This window comes from Macrobrachium nipponense, chromosome 15 (assembly GCF_015104395.2).
Source record: "Macrobrachium nipponense isolate FS-2020 chromosome 15, ASM1510439v2, whole genome shotgun sequence".
Lineage (NCBI taxonomy): Eukaryota > Metazoa > Arthropoda > Malacostraca > Decapoda > Palaemonidae > Macrobrachium > Macrobrachium nipponense.
Window position 1 is genome coordinate 6,986,505 of NC_087208.1, and position 22,138 is coordinate 7,008,642.

General features: G+C 35.8%; 1 protein-coding gene across 1 annotated transcript in view; it reads right to left on the reverse strand.

The window, feature by feature from the left end:
• Positions 1-795: 795 nt before the first annotated feature.
• LOC135226942 (uncharacterized) overlaps positions 796-22,138 on the reverse strand; it is a 69,008-nt gene continuing 47,665 nt past the window's right edge. Inside the window, exons 3-5 of the mRNA XM_064266623.1 lie at positions 16,369-16,581; positions 11,354-11,442; positions 796-7,430 (exon numbers count right to left, since the gene is read on the reverse strand). Coding sequence (XP_064122693.1) covers positions 11,368-11,442; positions 16,369-16,581 — 288 coding nt within the window. The 3' untranslated portion in view covers positions 796-7,430; positions 11,354-11,367. The remainder of the gene's footprint in view (positions 7,431-11,353; positions 11,443-16,368; positions 16,582-22,138) is intronic.

Genomic DNA, 22,138 nt, shown 5'->3' on the forward strand with positions numbered 1-22,138 from the left:
CGGGGGCTGCCTGTATATGTATATGTGTGTGTGTATATATATATATATATATATATATATATATATATATATATATATATATATATATATATAATATATATATATATATATATATATATAATATATATATAGATATATATATATATATATATATATATATATAGTATACATATATATATATATATATATATATATATATATATATATATATATATATATATATATATATATATATATATATATATATATATATATATATATATATATATATATATGCTCAGCTCAGGAATGGAACCTTGCTGTTAACCGGGGGCTGCCTGTATATTATTATATATGTGGTATATCTATATCTATCTATAATAATATATATATCTATATATAGATCTATATAGATATATAGATTTATAGATCCTATATATAGATAATTATATATATATATATCTATTATCTATATCGTAATATAATATATAACTATATAATACATATTACTATATCTCTATCTATATATAATATATATCTCTATATATATAGCTACTCTCTATCCTCTCTATATAATAGATATATATATAATCATATATATATATTATATATATTATTTATATATATATCTCTATAATATATATATATATATATATAATTTATATATAATTATATCATATATATATATATATCATTATCTATAATATAATCTACTATATATAATATATCTAATATATATATATAATATTATATATAATATATATTATAGTTTTTTTTTTTAAATAATATAATTCATCATCATCATCAACAATCATCATCATCATCATCAAGGGTTTCTGGTACATATTTGTATTCTACACACACACACAAACACATCTGTGTGTGTATGTGTGTACAGTGGACCCCCCCGTATCCGATTTGCGGACTCACACATTCACGGATTTCTCTTGGGAACGTTTCCCTGCATTATTCATGGAAAATTCGCACATTCATGGTATTTTTCTATGAGAAATATCCCCAAATTCCTGGTTTTTTTATCAATTTCATCGTAAAATGCACTTTTTGTGATAAAACTATTAAAAAAACCAAGTATGAACATTTTTAGTGGGTTTTTCTTGAGTTTTAACTAACAATATAGGCTGTTTTTAGCGTTTTTATAGGGGTTCCAAACATTCGCGGGTTCTAACTATTCACGGGGGGTTCTGGTACGCATCCCCCGCGAATACGGGGACCCACTGTATACATATATACTATATTCGTGTGATATACTGTGTGAAAATAGAAAATATTAGCATATTGAAATAACTGAAATGAGAGAGACCTTAGACCTTACAGACCTTACATCTTGTTCGGGTTGCCCCAGGTCCCTCAGTGTGAGGCACCTCTAATGTCTACCAGAGAGTTGCTAGTACATCTTCCGGTATATTTTGCATCTTCCAATCTTGGATGGTCTGGGATGCAGTTTAGATATTTGTCGAGCTTATTCTTAAACACATCTACGCTCACTCCAGTTATATTCCTCAGATGAGCTGGCAACGCACTGAATAGACGCTGCATTATCGATGCTGGTGCGTAGTGGATTAATGTCCTGTGTGCTTTCCTTATTTTTCCTGGTATAGTTTTGGGCACTATTAATCTATCTCTGCTTGCTCTTTCTGATATTTTTAGCTCCATGATGTTTTCAGCTATTCCTTCTACCGGTTTCCATGCCTGAATTATCATGTAGCGTTCTCTTCTCCTTTCTAGACTATATAATTTAAAGGATTGAGAGAGAGAGAGAGAGAGAGAGAGAGAGAGAGAGAGAGAATGATGGTCCTTAAAACAACGTAACCTTGGAATTTGAATTTTGAAGGCTGGGTGTCGAGAGAATGAAGGAAAACTGTTTACATGTTGGTGAATTCTATGTAGTGATTTGGATGGTAATGAACTTTGAGAGGAAATCTTAGACTGCAGAATGCTCTTGGCCAGTAGAACGGATGTTCAGATTTCCACCTCAGAGAAGTTCATCCAATTCATTATACAATATAATATATGGTGATGAACATGTTTTCCCCAACTTAAGAGTAGCAATCCAACTTATGCCCACTATAGCAATTTCAACTGCAAGCTGTGAACGTTCGTTCAGTAAACTGAAATTTATTGTGGCTTATCTCAGAGCCTCATGGGAGCAGGATAGACTTAACACCCCATCATTTCTTAATATTGAGCATGAAGAGGTAGAACTCATTAACTTTGATGATGTTATTGATAATTTTACTTCAGCAAAGTCTCTCAGAGTCCAAATATAATTGCCATCAACTTTTATTTTTTCTAATCTCTTTATAATGAATGTTGCATTCTAAATGTTAAATCTAAGCGGTTTCAGAAGCTGAAAAATTAGTTTTCATTTTGTTTATTCAGTTTTAATGAAAGTCGTTTTATTGGTAAGGGCTATTAGAGAATGACAAGTCAAATCATTACTCAAACTAACAAGTTTGCAACTCTAAAACTTGAATGCATTTAAAAATTCTCTCTAAAACTGTTTTTATCACTGCTAATTTACCAATTATTTTAGTTCAGAACTTCAGAATTATGTATTGCTTATTTATTTTTTTATTTTTTTTTATAAATAATAAATCTTATTTCATTTATTTATTTTTTGCAGAATACTGTAGGTAAAATATTTGTATCTCCCTCAATAACGCTGGTATCACTAAACTCCATGACTATAACTAATGATTTTGTATCACTGTGAAGCTTGAGTGCATTAAAACTTTGATCAAAAACTGTTTTTATCAATGCTAATTTCCACAGTTTTTCAGTTCAGAACTTCATGATTATGTATTGCTTTTTTTCAAATACTCCCTATTTCTTTTTTGTGGGCAGAATAGTGTTGGTAAAACATTTGTATCTCCCTCAATAATGATGGTAACACTGTCAACTGAATCTTTGTGGTACAGATCCATAATCCTTAGGATTTATTCCATAACAAAGGGTGTCATTTTCTATGCTTGCCCTGGGTGCCAGTAACCCTAGTTACGCCTCTGCATGGAGCATGATAACCTAAAACCATTCATTCATTATTCCTCAAAAATATACATGCTCTCTCCCTCTATCTCAAGTTATCTGTGCATCACTGCACTGATGAATGATTTTTTAAAATCATTTATGCTAAATTTTATTATGGAAAGCTTTATTCTTTCATTTACTGTTTTGTTGAATTTGGTTATCATTAAACAAGCATACTGTCTCACTCAGCGCACCAAACACTGGCTCAACTAAGACTTTTTATATTTTCACTGTTTCTGTATTGCATTTGACTGTTTTCATATTTTATTATATGTTAAATTTATTGTGAAATTCCCTTTTTTAATGTGAATTGTTATTGCTTTTACATACATCCAGAAGTATTTTAACTCTCTCTTCTCCATCTCTCCTCAATGTCACCACTGCCTTATTCAGTCTCAAGTCAGCTGCGCATGATGTCACCATGGTGAAGTATGATTTTGTACATCTCTTATGCTAAATTTCATATAGAAATATTTCATTCTTTTATTCATTTTGTTGAATATGGTTATCATTAAACTATATATTTTAAAGGAAAAAACATGTTAATACAGTGTTTCTTGTGGGATGCAATAGGCCGTTGAATACAAGTATAAATTAGTCAAATAATCAGTCAGTTCAAAGTACGAGTATTTGTCAGACAAACCATGCAAAATGCTCTAAAAAATTTAGTTAAAAAAACAGAATGTTCGACAAATGAGGTACCACCTTACATACAATATTACTGGATAATAAGGTGAAGTAAAGCATAACTTTTAAAACATCCATAGCAAAGATGGATACTTGTTATGTTTGTAAGTTATAAGATGCTAATATGCAAATATTACATGAACTAATTTTACATCTCATGTATGCTGTGACCCCTTTAAAATCAGCTTCAAAATTAAGGCTTCAAAAGTTGCATGATATGCAAGTATAGTATATAGTAAATTCCAACCACCAAGATCAAAGTTTGGTCCAAGGTATAGTGGCATGTAATCAACTATTTTCTTTATTCTAGATACCCATTAGGGTTTGGCAAAAGAAAACATCAATACACAAACCTACAAACAGTGGTCCTCTAGCTACAATGGGGATACGTTACAATGATCCATTGAACATGAAAATATTGTAACTCAGAGGCAGCCTAACTGTGACTGCCTTTCTGCTCTACAGTGATGATATACCTCTTCTTCATCACACCACCAGCAGGACTCACTTGGGCATTTGAAAGACATGCTGATCTTTCACAAATTGACACAACTTGACACTGTGGATGGCGAGCATGAGCAAGGGATCGGTCAAGGCAAGAGATACAGACATCCCAGACTCTCAAGGCAACATATACATCATACACTGCTGCCTATGCCCACTGTGCCAGATTTCAAAAATTTCAAATTTTGTTGTACCAGTACTGCCATCGTAACTTCGAAATGTTGTAACTGGTATCATCATCGTAACTTCAAAAAAAAAACACAACTCAAAATAGCATAACTCAAGGACTACCTGTACGTATTATTGGTCATGGCTCTGACTTTAGAATTATTGCACTTTCCCCACTAACCTCAGTATGACCATCACTCTCATAGCAATAATGTAGTGTTTTTGGAATACTGGTCCAAGGAAAAAATGTTATCAACCATTTTCTTTACAGGAGGGGGATGGTGGTACCATTTCCACCGTAGCCACTTGAAAATAATATTGTCTTCCCAAGGGAAAGACTCCCACTGCCTGTGATGCTGCAGAAGACAACCCCCAAAAGTCTTATTGGGCTACATCCTTTCCCTTGCCTTTATTACGCAGTCCAGGAGTTGATTTTCAGAGGAGGAGCCTAACATGAAATTCAGCCATGTCTGTCATATCTGAGATTTTTCTTATATGAATTCCAATTGCAGTGTAGCCACATCACTGGGAATTTTTCCCTCAAAAGGAAGGACAAATTTTTGTAGAATTATCTGATATTGGGATGGCAGAGACAAATACAGGCAGTCCCCAGTTATAGGCAGGGGTTCCATTCTGATGCTTGACAAGTGAAAATCACCAAAAACAGGATTTTGGCACTGATAACCCATTAATGGGACTTCTGTTAGGCATGTATCGGCACTAATAGTACTCTATCATCAACACTAATAATTGGAAATCAGTGCATTTCGGTGCCAAAAATAGCCAATTTCCAGTGTTAAACAAGTGCATAAAACCAGCTGATAACCGAGGCCGCTGATAACTGGGGACTGTCTGTAGTTTTATTTCTGCCATAACTCTTGCTTCTCAGTCACCACAAAATCCTGAAATTTTGTCTTCACATGAGTGATTGTTTCAAAAGTGAAGGGGCAGAAGGCTGGGGCCTCCCAGTAAGAAATTGTTTGTGTGCTATACAAGAGACAGTCCTCTGTTATTGGCAGACTTGGTGAATGGCAATCCAGTTTTATGGCGTTCGTCTAGTGCCATAAAATCGGCAATTTATGGCATCATAACAAGTAGAGATTCGGTTATTGTGGCCACAGGGTACTGATAATAGATTGTTTGTTTGTATGGTGTTTTTACGTTGCATGGAACCAGTGGTTATTCAGCAACGGGACCAACGGTTTTACGTGCCTTCCGAACCACGTTGAGAGTGAACTTTTATCACCAGAAATACACATCTCTCACTCCTCAATGGAATGGCCGAGATTCAAACTCGCGACCACCGAGGTGGGACGCCAACACTGTAGTGGCACCATAACATACCTAACAGAAGCACTATTAACCGAAACTCAGCAACATAAATCACCAAGTTTCGGTTAATGGCAGTTTTCGCTTATCAGCACCCTGCTGAGAACAGAATGGAACACAAACCACCGCCCCCTCCCGCCATTAACCGGGGACGGCCTATGAGGGGGTTCCGCTCCAAGTCGAGTGCTGACAACCAAAAATCGTTGTTCACTGAAACATCACAATAATTATGGTAATAAATGATGTTTATAATGGCATAAGCGCCAATAAACTCCCTTAACAAAGCCGATAAACTACATACCAACACCAATAAACTCCCTACCAATGCCGATAAACCACTTACGAGTGGTTTATCGGCATTGGTAGGGAACGCCATTGTATTAAAAAAAGTAATTCACTAATGAGTTTCAATATCAAAATTGTCTAATATTATTGCATTAATGCTAAATACATATTGCTTTGTTAGATAGGCAAGAACAGCAGGGCACCTACAGCATAGCATAATGATCTCATTCTAATTTTCACCTGCCAAGAGACCTACTGGCTCCCAATTTTAACAAAAATAAGCCTACCTATTATAATTTTAACGGAACTAATACTTTTCACTGAGTTCATTATTCATCATTTGAAAAACTTCACTTGATAAGAAAAATGAACTCAAAAACAAATTTTTTGGAACAAAACCCTTGGATATCCAACACTGGCTCAGTCCGAAACTTTGATTAGGAAAATAGCCATGCAGTTGCAGTATACAAGAGATACAGCCCTCTTGTCTTGAGTCATTTATATTCTATCACTGAGCCAACAAGCACCATTTTGTCTGAGACCAACTACTATAAAAGAATTCTTTGAGATAGGCTGGTCTCTCTTACAGATGCCTTGGGGGAACCATGAGAGTAACTCCTTTGAGGACAAACAGTGGCTATGCTTTAAAAAAAGAAATGGTTATAATTGCTAAATAAGATAAGGAATAAGTTGGGATATTATGGGATAATTAAAGAGATAGTTAAGGTACAAGGTAAGGCTACAATAGTTCATAAGAACTATAAAACTGGACTCTTAGTTTCTCAAAACAGGATGAAGATCTGATACAAACTGAGTGTTGTAAAAGGGAGACAGAATACCTATGATAGAAATGGACGTATGACCCATAAAAGTAAAAACCAACCAATACTCTACGTATTTCATGATTGAATAACATTGTGATCTTTGATTCCAAAACTAATGATAACAAACCTTGATGCACAGGCTTTGAAAAGTTTCCGTTTCACAAAAATTTTCCACTAAATATGAATTTAAAAGAAAATTAATGTAGCTAACTGGTACAGAATGTCTTCCACTTTCATATAACAAAAGCTTCATAACAATATGCGAGACATGTAAAGTAATAAATCAAATGATAAAAGATGACAGGCAAGTTCCCATCTTTGTACAGTACTTTAGTCTAAATTTTATACTATTTATTACAATAAATAAAAAATGACATACAATCAAACAAAAATTTTACAGTAAAAACAAGGTTTTCCATATAGTCATTATATATCACAAACATTTCTTGTAATCTTCAAGAAACTCGGAGTGTATCTTCTTCATGTGCAATATCTGCTTAACCGTCTCAGTTTTTGGTGATAAAGCTTTCTTACTTACCTGGGAGATCTACTGAGGAATATCACAAGTTCTCAGAATCTTCTTCCATCTGTCCACCAAAGTTTGGCCTGTGAAAAGTAAAGGCCACATTAATTTTTATATTATGACATTTCAATGAGTCAACTTCCACAAGAGATATCATGGATCTGAAGCCTAAATTATTTAGACGATAGTGCCAAAAGACCTCGAAAAATAAGTCTATGAGAATCATCTAGTACTAAAGCATGACTGGAGCATTACCATCCCAGAGCTGTGGTGATAGTGAGCTCCTGTAAGTTTTGCTCTTACCTGTTTTCATAAGATATGCACTTAAAGTAAATCTCTGCCTCTGACATGCATGCCTATGTCCCATGATATTTAATTCTGCATCACTCTTCTTACCTTGTCTGCAAGTAGAATGCTACAGTAAGCCTTGCATGATGAAATGCATTTGCATTAGATCTCGGCAGAATCCCTTTGGACTTCAGCAGCAATGCTTCTTTTATGGCCCATTTTTTCACTTTGGTCTCTTCCAACATCGCAGTCCAACTCATTCTATTCTTATTCCAATTCCTCTTGCCCAGTTTAAAATCGCAACCTTTTTTTAACCTTCCCAGCCACTGCTTACTTATGTATATAGTATCTATCCTTTCCTGATGAGGGCATTATATTCTTAGGAAACTTCTCTAATAAGTTAATGGTCTTCTGGTTTTCTTACAAATTAATGTGTGCTCAGCTTTAACATGATGATAATACTACCATAATAATAAACAAATCTTATCTTTATTATGATTTACAAGCAGAGTTCAACAATATATTTGGTTGAACCAGCATTAACCATTATGCCACCCCATTTATGAAAAAATTCTTTAGGTAAAAGCCCTATGAGTCTATAACTGCATCTGTGATCTCATTAAACTGAACTATGTATAACAACATTAATTATGCTGAACCCAAAACCTATGTTGTTCATTATCTCATTACTTACAAGATGCCTTATACCATATAACGTAGACCCAATCTCAGTCAAATCAGTACCCTGAAAAGAATACACCATCTCTGGTCAACCGGGGAGACCTGCTTTCTTCTTCTTCTTTCCCACCGTTATCCCTACATTAAGGGGTCGGTTGCCTGATGCAACTTTTCTTACAACATCAGGCATGTTTATAGTTTGGCAAAGAGGTTTTTACGACTGCATGCCCTTGCTGTCATCATCCACAGTTATTGGTGGTGGGCCTTGTCTTTGACTAAAAAGTCCACCTGCGAGGCAGTGTTTCCACATTTATTAGCAATGGGCCTAGCCTTTTACTAAAATTAAAACTGCAAGACAGCAGTTTCCACAGTTATTGGCAGTGGGCATTGCCTTTTACTAAAAGAGTAAGGCAGCAGCTGTACTTCTAGTCACCTTTTACGACACGCAGGACCTACAATGGTAGTATTCTTACACCCCTACCACAAGGCAGGCAGGAAGACCTGCCTGCTGGGACGTAAACACTCCAATCTACTTGCGGCCCATTTTCAGATTGAGGGGTGGTAAGATGAAGGTATTTGGTGTAAAGGCCTCAGGTTTGTATACTTAGGAAAAACACAATTTACTTTCAAAACAGTGATTTGTTCCTACATGGTATACAAACCCTCGGTCCTTTACAATAGAAAGACTCACTGGTTGGAGGGAGGAATCTGAGTGAGTCTCCAGAACTGACTAGAGTTCAGCACACCTGGGCCATTCCTCATAGTCGAAAGAGCGGGGAGGAGTGCTCTACCTCTGACACATTGATCGGAGTATAAGAGCCACAAGATCAAGTCAGGTCTCTGGGCCTTTTTGAAATGAGCAAGGAATTGCAACCCATAAAAAAAGCAGCGAAGAATATAAAAAGTAGAGACATTTAGGCTAAAAAAACTGACGTTTCTGCCTTTTGCCCGCGATATATGGGAAAGACAAAAAGCAAGGAAAAATATATGAGAAATATAGTAACTCAGAATGTGAACTAATAGCGGTAGAATTTGAATCTGAAAAATTAATGAATATAGTAATATATAGACCCCCTAATACTAAGGAGTTTGACACAATAATAGAAAAATTGGATGATATATGTAGAAATCACAAGGACTGGACTATTCTCCTATCCGGAGACCTTAACTTTCCTTTCGTAGACTGGAAAGAACGAATAGGAGATTGCAGTTGTATTTACACACATAAAAAAAAGAGTAATAGTAGTGCAGATGATAAGAGGATATTCAAAAAGCTATTAGATATACTACTAGAATACAACATTCAACAAATAAATCACCTGCCAACAAGACAGGAAAATACTTTAGACGTAGTATTTGTGAACGAGGTGAATTATGTTGAAGAAATAATAGTTTATAATACGAGTATTTCAGACCATAATGTCATAGAATTAACAGTCCATTCTAAAGCAAATGAAAACAGAAATAAGCAAGAAATGAAAAAGTGGGAAGGATATGGAAAATACAATTTCTACGGTAAAAATATAAAATGGTCAGAAATAAATGAAGAATTAAACAAAGATTGGGATAATATTTTCGTAAGTGATGATATACAGGTAAATACAGAGATATTATATAAAATATTAGAGAAAATAGTAGATAAATATATACCGTAGAAGAAAAGTAATCATCAGTCATGCATACCAAGAGATAGAAGGATCTTGTTCCAGAAAATCAGAAAGTGGAAAAAGGTCTTGCAAAAGAAAAAATGCATGGAAAGTGACAGAACTAAAAAATAAGATAGAAAATGCAGAACAAAAGATTATACAATCAAAAGAAAATGAAAAACGGGACTTGGAAGAAAAAACCTTGCAAATTTCAAGGTAAACCCCAAACTATTGTACTTGTATGCAAAAAAGATGACTAAAAGAAGAATAGAAATAGGCCCTCAAAGAATTGAAGGAAGATTAACAAATGAAAAAAAAAGGAAATATGCAACATATTGGCAGAAAGATATAAGAGAGAATTCACCCCTAGAATTGATAATGAAGATAATGATACAGAAATAAGTGATGAAAATAGTGAATCTTTATCAGACATAAATATTAATGAAGTCGATATTGTGCAGGCTATTAATGAAATTAAAAATGGAGCTGCAGCTGGGCCTGATGGTGTCCCTGCTATTTTGTTAAAGAAAGTAGTTCATTCTATCGCAAAGCCACTTGCAATATTATGAAGACAAAGTATAGATACAGGCAAGATTTATGATGAGCACAAATTAGCATATATTACTCCTACTTTCAAAAGTGGATCAAGACTAGAGGCAAGTAATTATAGGCCTGTGAGTCTAACATCACATATGAAAGTGTATGAAAGGTAATGAAGAAAAATATTATGAAACATTTAATAAAAAATAATTTGTTTAATATAGAACAACATGAATTTGTACCCGGAAAAAGTACACAAACCCAACTGTTAGTCCACTGTGAGAACATATACAAAAATATGAAAAACGGAAATGAAACAGATGTGGTTAGCCTAACTAGAAAATGGGATAGATAAGAGGAGGAAATGACATTAGCCTATTGTTTGTATGTTCGTGGCTTGAAGCACGGTTCATGAACGGAAAATTTTTTTTTGAATATCTGGTTCATAACCTGATTTGTTCGTGAACAGGACTGTCCGTGAGCCAAGGTACCACTGCAAAGCAAAATAATCTTACCTCCACTCTAAGCTTATTTTTCCAAACCAAAATACTGATCATTTTGTATTTTATTATACTAATAGTAATAGGAGACTACATACAGTATCATTGGATACAGAGAAGTAAAGCAAAACCAATACCAATGGTAACCGGGGGCTGCCTGTACCATACATTGCTATTAATATTTCTTGGGACGAAATTTGTATGACAACTCTTTCTAAATAAATAAGGCCTCTGAATTTATCTAAACATTAAGTGCTACTTAACATAGTACTGTACATGGTACCTGTACAGGTAAATTCATAACGGTTACAGAAATATATTTTCAAGGATGAGTAGTATACAATATTTGCTTACCTATGCAAATGGAGCTAGAGTATTTCTGGTTCAGAGAAGCACACAACACCAGGATGTAATACAGGAGGTTGTGTCGTTCTTTTGAAGACCTGTTAATTAAATGATGTGTTACTAATTAATTATATGTACTTGCAATGGATACTAGAAACTAATTAGGCAGTCACCTTATCAGTTCCGTGTAATATTCAAAGACAGATTGTCTTGATCTACGAAACAATAACATAAACAATAACAAGTACTGATATAAACAATCAAATTAAGAAACAGCCATTTGCCAAAGTAGGTTACCATAATTAAACACATTTATTAAGAGTTGCTTTACAGTTGTTTACTTGTTAAAGATCTTCTAATTTTCAATGGTGACTTTCATATAAAAAAAACATAAATTAAATTTTCATTCATCCTTCACACAACGAAGAGGAAAGCGTTATGCAAGTATGCCACAAAATTTACCGTAGTGGTTGTGGCTAAAGAAACGAATAATGTGCAGGTCACAAAACATTTTGGAAGAGGCAAAAACAACATCTGACACCGGTGAAATCACACCTTTACTTCATTTAATTTACTATACTTGTAAGTTGCATTTTTAACGAATACATATACTATACGACAATAATGCTCAAAATATAATTGCATCAAGTATCTAAAACAAAATTATCAGTATTCTTAATTGACTTTTGCAAATGGATATCTGTCAGTGTCACAACCTAACCAGGGCCAATGGTGTTTCTCTCTCTCTCTCTCTCTCTCTCTCTCTCTCTCTCTCTCTCTCTCTCTCTCTCTCTCTCTCTCTCTCTCTCATGCGCAGGTTTAAAGCAGTAGTTTTTAGGTTTTTGCTCACAATGAAAGCCAGAAAAGTTTGAAATGCCAGAAAACATTGAAAGGTACCAGGATATCAGAATTCGACAGTGCACTTATATACTAGTGGTTTAAGGGGCACTCCTATACCATAAGGCCCCATTATAAAGTAAATGACTGTTTCTATCTTATGACTGATAGGATCTGCTTCAAATTTTTACCACTCATTCTACAAATATAATAATACAATACTCTCGTGGGGAAATTTAGAAATTTGACCTTTGAGTTAATTTTTTTAGTTGAAAAAAAAAAAAAGATCATGACATCACTAAAAGCGACTTATGAGAATTTCTGCTGAAGACAAGGGAAGCTATAAGAGGGAGATTGAACCAGTGGAGGACAACCAAAAAGAATCACAACTGCCCTTCACCATCTCCACCATGTAACGTACTGGTCCCAAGTCTCTCCATGCATGTTAGGAGGTTGCAACTGTCCCTCCATGCACGTTAGGAATCTGCACTTATCCCCGAAAGGTATAAAAAAAAAGGCACCAATAGATAATCCCTTTTCGTCTTAAACCAAGCTACATAATCAGGCAGGAAGCGAAAGTGTTCCCACTTCTTCCAAACCGAGTGAGTATAAGCATGAGGACATTACCCTGCAGCATCAGAAATGAGTTACTTGTTTTAGTTACTTCTTTCCTCGCTAAAAACTCCCGCTGGGTTGGCGTCTCCATCTCTCTAAGAAGTTGCAGACGAGACAATGTAGATAAAAGGAAATAACTCAAGTTAGACTGAAAATCCATGGGTCTCATGAATACTGAAGACTTCAATATGAGGGAACTGTTAGACTATGAACTTTCACAGATTCCAACTTCCCTTTTCAAAGATGATGGTAACCTCCGACCAGCTTTATCGAAGTCAAAACTCAAAAATTCTTTGGGTGTTGAACAGTCCTCTCAAACAACACCAGACCCAGAGGTGGTTCTGCTTGATGGCTGTGCCATCCTTTGGAGAATTCACTGGCAGAGTCCTGGAAGAATTGTTGATCTTGTTGCAGCAGTGGAAACATTCTTGAGAAAAAAAATTAATCCAAAGTAATGTATAACTGGTGTTCAACCAATACTTTCCATACAGTCCAAAGGGTTGCACAAGAAGTTGATGGTCTTCCACTAAAGAAAGTAGTCAATTCCATCTTACGTTGAACTCGCCATTGCCATCTCAAGTTGCATTGTTGTCTATTGTGGACAACAAGGTGCAAATTATTAACCTCCTTTGTGATGATCGTTTTCAACAGCTTGCCACTGACAAGGAACTAGTCATCACCAGGTCAGATCCTGTACCATATTCCATTCAGAGAGGAAAGCATCAGAGAAGAATGGGCTTGAAAGTAACCCATGAAGAGGCAAATGTCATTATTGCTAACCATGTAGTCTACATTGCCAGACAAACCCAGAAAATTATTCATGTCATTTGTGACAATACAGATGTTTTTGTCCTGTTGGTCCACTTTGTTGCATCTGAAGGTCTCCGTTGCAAAATTTTCCTTGTTCTAACATGTCCCATGAGAACACTATAAATATTGGCATGTCAGTCAACAAGCATGCATAAATAGCTAAGTATTTACTTCCTCTCCATGCACTGACTGGTTGTGATAACATCAGTACACTGTATGGAATGGGAAAAGTCAAAGCGTTAAAAATCCTCAAACAAGACACTATACTCCTTTGCTTGGAGATAATGAACAGTATGAAGAAGATTTGGACACACAAGCTGTTGCATTCATTGCCAAGTGCTATCTATGGCAGCAAGGAAACTGGCACTATGTTGGAGGTTCGCTATAGCGTGTGGCAACACAAAACGGCCAGAGGCAAATCTCAAAAATTCCAACTCGCAACCCTTCCACCCAGCTCAAGAGCATTTAGTTTGCATGTCAAGAGAGCCCATTACCAAGCATGCCTGTGGAAAGCAGCATTGCAATCTGATCTTCCAGCTTTGGCCTCCTTGGACTTCAGGTGGACACCAAACCACGACAGTCAAATCCTTCTTCCAGTACCGCTTCCACCTGACACATAGGCTGCTCCTGAACATGTGCTGAACCTGCTCTGCTGCACCTGCCAATTGTCAACAGATGGATGTCCACAAGGAGGATTTTGTGTCACAAAAATTATATTGCATGCAGCACCTTGTGCAAGTGCAATATCGACTCCAGTCTCTAACTGTTACATTCATCTCAATGCAACTTTCCAGGATTCTGAAGATGAAGCAGCTGACACTGACGATGAAAAGGATAATGATAATGAAGACTTTCTCACTTTAAATCATTTATAAATTTTCTGGGGCATCATTTTCTGATATCAGTTTCTGATAAAGTGACCAAACATTCAGCATGTGTTTGGGTTCTTTCTTTGTCATAATTTTTTTTTTTTTGCAATCAATGTAACATTTGAGTTTTATACTGAATATGGAAAACTCAAGTGCTTTGGGTTTACACTTCATTTTCCATTAAAATTGGCTTCCTTGACCAGGAAAATCCTAGAATTGATGTATCATATAACATAGGCCAAAAAATAAAGAAATTAGAGACGTTCATAACCATTGGATTTACTCGGCAGCCATCTTGGACGCCATGTTGAATTTCTCAAAATGCTCAAAGATGCCAGCTGGGCATCATTCAGTTTCTGATTCTATGGAACTTTTTCTACCAAAATCAATCAAATCCTCCTTGGAGGGTATTTTGCAAGGTCTACTGAAAATCAGGGTTTGGCTGCTAGACTAAAAAGACCATACTGGCAAGAACATTAAACATTTTCTCAAACCTAGATTCGAGACTGGCAATGGGATCAGGAGAAACTACACAGGAAGCTGGTAAAGGATTTAAAGGAGCAGGAGGACTAAAGATTGGGGACACGGCTAGATGAGGAGAAGAAGAAACACGACAAGCTAGATCTGCAGAAGATGCATAATAGACTAGACTAGCTTTCCTTTCAGCTCTTAGAGCTGCCTTCCTCATCCTATCCTTTACTAGTTTATCAGAATGTGCAAGAAAAACCTTCGATTGATTGTCACTCCAATCTTTACAATTGTCACAAGCCGATTTACGAGCACACTCAGACCCATTACCTCTACATTTAATACACTTCTAGTGTGGGTCGTAATAGGCTTAACCTTCAACCTAGCCTTGCACCCTCCAGCACAAAACCTATAAAGGGCTAGAATCTTACACGAAGGCCTAAACAACACTAATTGCAGTTAAAGCTAACTTTACCAAAATAAAAGTCAAAAAAACCATCTGACAATGAAGGAAAAAGTCCGCACCGGCAGAGAACAAACTGACTACACCTGCTCTGTTGTACGTTCCTACATCAAGTGGCGGGAGATGCCATCACCTACATCGGCGATGGTGGCGCCACCGCTAGAGCTTAAATCTTTTGGCTGCCATGTAGGGAACCTACAGCTGTATAATTGTGTGGTAATACACTGCAATAAAAATACTATTTGTTGGAGCAGTTGATTTGTATTGAAAAACATTCAAAACCATAACAATTTTTAAACTTATGAATAACATTATTTGTCACTTTATAGCAATGTTACTGTAGCTTATTAAGGCTTTTGAAAGAATGACCAATACATACCAGATATATTTTAAAGAGAGATCAACAAATTTTTATTTAAAAAATGAGTTAAAGATTAACTGTGCAACTTTCATTCAGCACTTAGCATTTTTGTTTTCATAACCTGGTCCCCACTCTCTCCTCCTACACCAGTGCACACTAGTATATAAAATCATTGCACTGCAACAGCATCAACTGCATAAGCTATATAAAATATACTGTGTATATACAAACAAATGACTGCTAAGTCCTGCAGTGTTCTGAGGGAGCATATCTGTACAGCTAAGGCAATTTTACACTTACAGAAAATTATATTTCTATCATAAAAAAATCATATCACGTTTATTTTTTGTATGTCAGTGTAGCATGAGTTACATTGCAATATGGGAGAAGATAAGATAAAAGCAGTTGGTTGATTCAACACAGTTTTGGGGATGACAATCTTCTATAAAAATATAGTTCCCATGGATTTTATACTTATTGCATCACTGCATCTACCATGAGCTTTATCTGTAATTCACACTGGTATCTCAAATAAAACTTGTAAAAAATTCTAGCTTATATAGCTATAAACACAACAATAAAATAACCTGAAAATTCTCACCTCATCTAAAAAATGAGCCAACACTTGATAATAACCAGGGCACTTCCAAGTCTCATTATGAGAACCTTGTGTAAACTGCATTAAACGTTTGGCAGGGGAAGCACATGAATGATATAGTTCCATCATCATTCTTGGTGGCACCAAGGAATCAGCCTGTCCTGATAAGAATAATGTTGGCACTACCACCTTACACATCTTATATTTTGAAAGATACTGTAAAAGATAAAAGAAAATAAGTCAAGTTCTTAATAGAGATTAAATGCAAACACCTCATTTGGTACTATAAAAATTAGTCATGAAATTTAACCACTCATATATATAGCCCACATACTGTATACATATAGTCTTTGAATGTCCCAGACACTGCAGTCTTGTTCTACTAAACAGAAGCAAAGTAACTACACATATGGCACCACCTTGATTCACAAGTCTACAGCAGTTAACGATTTAATTTTTCGCCCTGTCTAGATGGAAACTGTAAGATCAGTAAGACTGGGAAGTGGGAACTTTTCATGAGTATTGGGTGTGTATGACACTGCAACCTGCAGAAGCCATAGAGAGGTCCTGTGGAAGAGGATTAGCAAGAAACCTGGGCTCCGATGAAAAGTCATAGAAATATAAAGTACGTAGTCCCTAAAAATACGAACTCCTTGTTGGCATGAGATTCTTTATGTGATTCTGGAATGGAAAAGCCTAGAAATCTACATCTTTTAGGATGTCATATATGAGGAGAACACAGAGCTGGGATGAAGAGGATGAAAATTCCTTACATTCCCAATTGAAATATATACTACTTGACCAATTGCTATTATAGGTTCTAATGATTAAGTTTCCAATCCTATAAGGGTTATAAGCCTACAATTAACAATTAACAAAAGTTGATGGGCACCTCCATGTGCCTCCCATTTACAATGTGCAGACACCAAGGTTAACATTTAAAATCTAAAGATCTGAAGAGTGCTCAGGTTTTGCAGCTGTCCCTATTACTATATAGACATTAAGGTTGACTACATTTTGCTTGATAGACTTTGTGGGTTGAAACTTCAAGAGGTGACACAGTTGGAAATGAAGGTGACAATGAAGTTTCTCTCAAATGGGGATCTTTTTGGGGTTGTCTACCAACAAATGCAGGAGACTGAAGAGCTGTTCTTCATATAACCAGAGAGGTCAATGGAGTCCTCATCAGGTTCAGGAAAGCTAAATGTTTCCCCAGAAGCTCCCTGAGTGGATCAGAGGAAAGGTGTACACTTCCACATTGTCTCAAAAGTGCATTCTGGCAGCATGGACAGAGGAGCAGCAGACTGGCAGCTTGCAGTGATGTGCACACTCAAAACGTGAGCCTTGCTGAGGCAGTGCACCCTTGTAGGTGTTCTCACTTATTATCACTTACAATGTGCATTGTGTGGCAAAGCTTTCTTTCCTTTACTTCTGCTTCTCCACTGAAAACAAGTAACCAAGCAAAACTTGTCAAAATCAAGTCTGTGGGTCCTATTTGGACAAGAAGTGCCCATGACCTTCTTGAAAAGGACATGCACCATGACCTCCTTGAGGTTTAATGATCCAAAAGTCTACAGAACACTCACTGCTACCATGAGTAAATACAAGCAGTCCTCACTTATCGGTGGCATTGGTTAATGGCATTTCAGTTTTACAATGCTTGGCTAATGATGGTGTTAACCAGATTTTTGGCAATGGTAAGCGATTTTCGGCATCGGTAAGTGGTTTTTTGGCACTGGTAAGTGTTTTATCAGCATCAGTAAGCAGTTAACGGAGCCATTAAACAGTTTATTGGCGGTTACGATGTTGTAAACACCATTTATTACCATAAATATTCTAATGTTTTGGTTACTGATGATTTTTGGTTAATGCCCGGAAACGGAATTGCCTTGCTGCTTGGGCTGAAGATCTTCCCATGATCCCTAGACCAAGGCAAAGAGTAATAAGCTCCCCATCCCAAAACAACCTCATTCCCAGTCTATAAAAATCATGAGATCACCCTAACTGACAGAAATTACCATGGAAAGTGGAGTCTCAAACTGAGTCTGCAGAATAAACTCAATCATGGGAAAGCAATCATGACCGGCCTTCAACTCCCATGGTCTTCGTCATATCTACTCCAAACCTAAAGCAACAAAATACAACAAGGAATGGCTCCAGTTAGAGAAGCAACAGCTCAATCGGCGTCCGGACAATTTGGTACCAGACATTTCGGTACTGGGCAATTTGGTGCATGACAATTCGGTACTAGGACAGTCCCAGACAATTCAGAAATGAAAGGCTTTTAAGTATACTACTCATTTGAGATATGCAATGATTATTCGAAGTCAAGTGGTGGTCACCCATTTTGTATATACATATTTTGGCTTATTTTAAAGTATAGCATTGTTACTGTGGTCAGTTATTTTTTTTTCAATTAAAGAATTTTAGTATCAGTTGTCAGCCCATGAGGTATAGAATGGCCACTTCCAAGTCTGTAAATTCGGAAAATGGAAGAAAGAAATCAGTCGATAACAAAAACTACATTTGCCATGAACATAAAAGAAAATGCTGGTGGTTCAAAAATATACTGGCATTAAAATTGCTAGAGCAGAGCTCAACTTCATACAGATGAACATTTTAAAATACTGAAGACAATTGGAAATCATGATCGAAGTGCAACTGCAGCAGAAGTTAGTGGCAAAATGGTTATCGCAAATATAAAGCAGAAGTCAATTTCGAGTCAAACTCTCCCTCGTTTAATTGAAGAACTTGGGAAATTAATGAGTCTGCATTTGGCTGAAGAGCCAAGAGTTTCACATATCAATCAATGTTGGACGAAATCTGCATTAGCCAAGCATCCATGATTCTTCAGACGAACCTTGACTTCTCTATACAACAACAGTATTCCTGTCTTGATGATGGATCTTTATGTTTCTATAATTCGATAATGGCTTAGATGACCCTAAACCAATTTTAATTTTTGCAACTGGTGAAGCCCTTCAAGATTTGAAGCAGTGTGAGAACTAGGCAGGAGCTGAAACATTCAAAAGTGGCCCTACTATATTCTTTCAGTTGTATGTCTTACATTTTCAAATTAACAACTTCAGTGCCCCAAGATTATAAGCTGTACTGCCTGACAAATCTCATACCACATATGTCAGATTTTTCAGCAAAGTTAAATACTTAGTGAATAATGAAGCACTTGAAAATATTCATGGACTTAGACAATTTATTGTATTTTATCAAATGTGAATTTTAATAGCGGTTTAAATCTTCTAAGCATTATAAATTCTTCTTTTTTTACGACTGATATCAAACAGTATATATACACTGTATTTATCTTTTGAATAAATAGGTTTTGACGTAGGAAAAACCTATTTTTTTAATTTTTGGTATTTGCTGTTGAGTCCTCAAAGGATTTACCCTCCATGGTGTGTGCCAGCACCCCACGGTGATCGGACTAATATCAAAGAAATATCTTTTAGCCTGGTCTTTTAGCCGGGTATTATGCTATAATGATAAACACTATGACAAATGATAAGAATATAATTTGCGCATGCACATCGGCCATCATGTTTTATGCTCAGGCCGGCCAAAAAACCAAGAATCCATTACTCTTTTGGTCAGTGCAGGATGTACCTTGATCCAAATTCCAGGGTTTTTCGTCAGGGAAGTGGAGGGTTTTGAGGACTCAACAGCGACTATCAAAATTAGGTTTTTCCTGCGTCAAAAACTTTTTTGATAGCGTTGTCGCTGTTTCGTCCTCAAAGGAGCATTGCAAAGAAATTGACAGGTGACGAAAAACTTAAGTTCACAAATTTTCATCCCAAATATATCAAATTTTCAGATTAAATAATTTCAGGTCCAATGTCAAGCCACTAGTTTTGGTAAAAAAGATAACGAAAACAAATACGATATACTTTTAGCATGAAGTTCTATGGCGACTTACTTAAGTGTGCGGGGTATGGTTGCAACCTTTACGCACCTTCCCCAGCGATAGTCAAGATGCCCTTCCATGAGGGAGACCCCTGGTTTTCTGTTGTGGCGCCTATGGGGTCAGGACTAACCATACCACCTACTGATACACAGTAAATTCGAATTTGTTCCATCTCATGGCAGTAGTGTTTTAAGAATACTGACTCTGATGACCAAACAGTACATTTAGAAACTTCTTCAAATGATACATTTCTGAAGAAGGCCAATGATGTACTTACTTTCCTAATATCATGTGATCTAGGAAAGGAATGTGGGTTAGCCTTTTTAATGAGGAACACTAAAATTATTCTTAGGCCTTGTAGAGAGTGGTTTGTTCGTGCTAGGATGTAGGAAAATTGGACCTTCTGAAACATTTGCCATGACCTCTAGGTAATCCTCAAATGCTTGAACTGGGCATAATGTTTTGTCTGTTAAATTGAGTTTTCTTGTAAGAATAGATTTCCTCTTTAACCCTTTAATGCCGATTGGATGTATTAAACGTCGAAATAAATTGTCTGTTGGGTGCCGGTTGGACGTATGGTACGTCGATATAAAAAAGTTTTTTTAAAAACTTGTGAAAAAATAGTTATAGGCCTACTAGGCGAAAACTTTTGAATCACGCGCCTTGGGGGATGCTGGGAGCTCACAGATCAAGGTGTTGTTTTGTTTACAATCGTTACCCAGGCGCGCAAGCGCGAATTTCTTTCTTCTAGCACTAAAAAGTATCAGCGACACATCTCAGAAATTATTTTGTCACTTTGACATCATTTTTGCACCATTTTATATTAGCCGTTACATGGAGTATTATCTATGAAAATGTGCGCAATTTTATGTAGAATACAAATAAAAACAACTCATGGTTGTAGCTTTTATCAGTTTTGAAATATTTTTATATAAATAACAGTAAGTGCCAAAATTTCAACCTTCGGTCAACTTTGACTCTACCGAAATGGTAAAAAAACGCAATTGTAAGCTAAAACTCTTATATTCTAGTAATACTCAATCATTTACCTTCATTTTGCAACAAATTGGAAGTCTCTAGCACAATATTCCAATTTATGGTGAATTTATGAAAAAAAAATTATTTTCCTTACGTCCGTGCGGTAACTCTTCCGAAAAAAATCAGAAATTTTTTCGTCCAATTGTTGTAATGTTTGTACCATTTTAAATTAGCCGTTACATGGAGTATTATATATGAAAAAGTGCGCAATTTCATGTAGAATACAACTAAAAACAACCCATGGTTGTAGCTTTTATCAGTTTTGAAATATTTTCATATAAATAACAATAAGTGCCAAAATATCAACCTTCGGTCAACTTTGACTCAACCGAAATGGTCGAAAAATGCAATTGTAAGCTAAAACTATTACATTCTAGTAATATTTAATCATTTACCTTCATTTTGCACAATATTTCGATTTATAGTGAATTTTTGAAAACAGCTTTTTTTTACGTTCGCTCGTTACGAATTCATGCATCCTTTTGTGATAATATTTTCTCTGTGTTGCCTTGATCGTTTTACAATGTGTTATATACCAAAATGATCGCAATTTAGTGTACAATACAACGAAAAAAATTAACTCGTTATCTTTAACCGTTATGCTCACGGCGCTATTTGTATACAATTATATATGAAATTTTTTTTTTTTGCATTGAGATATATCCCAATATTTATATATGATAATGATATTTTTTTCATTTCTGATGGTTACATACTAAACTTCAGGCAATGACAACTAAGTGTGCTGTGATTTTTTGAAAAAAACATTTTTTCCGCTTCGGCGCTCACTTGCGAACGCCGCCGGCATACGGGAGA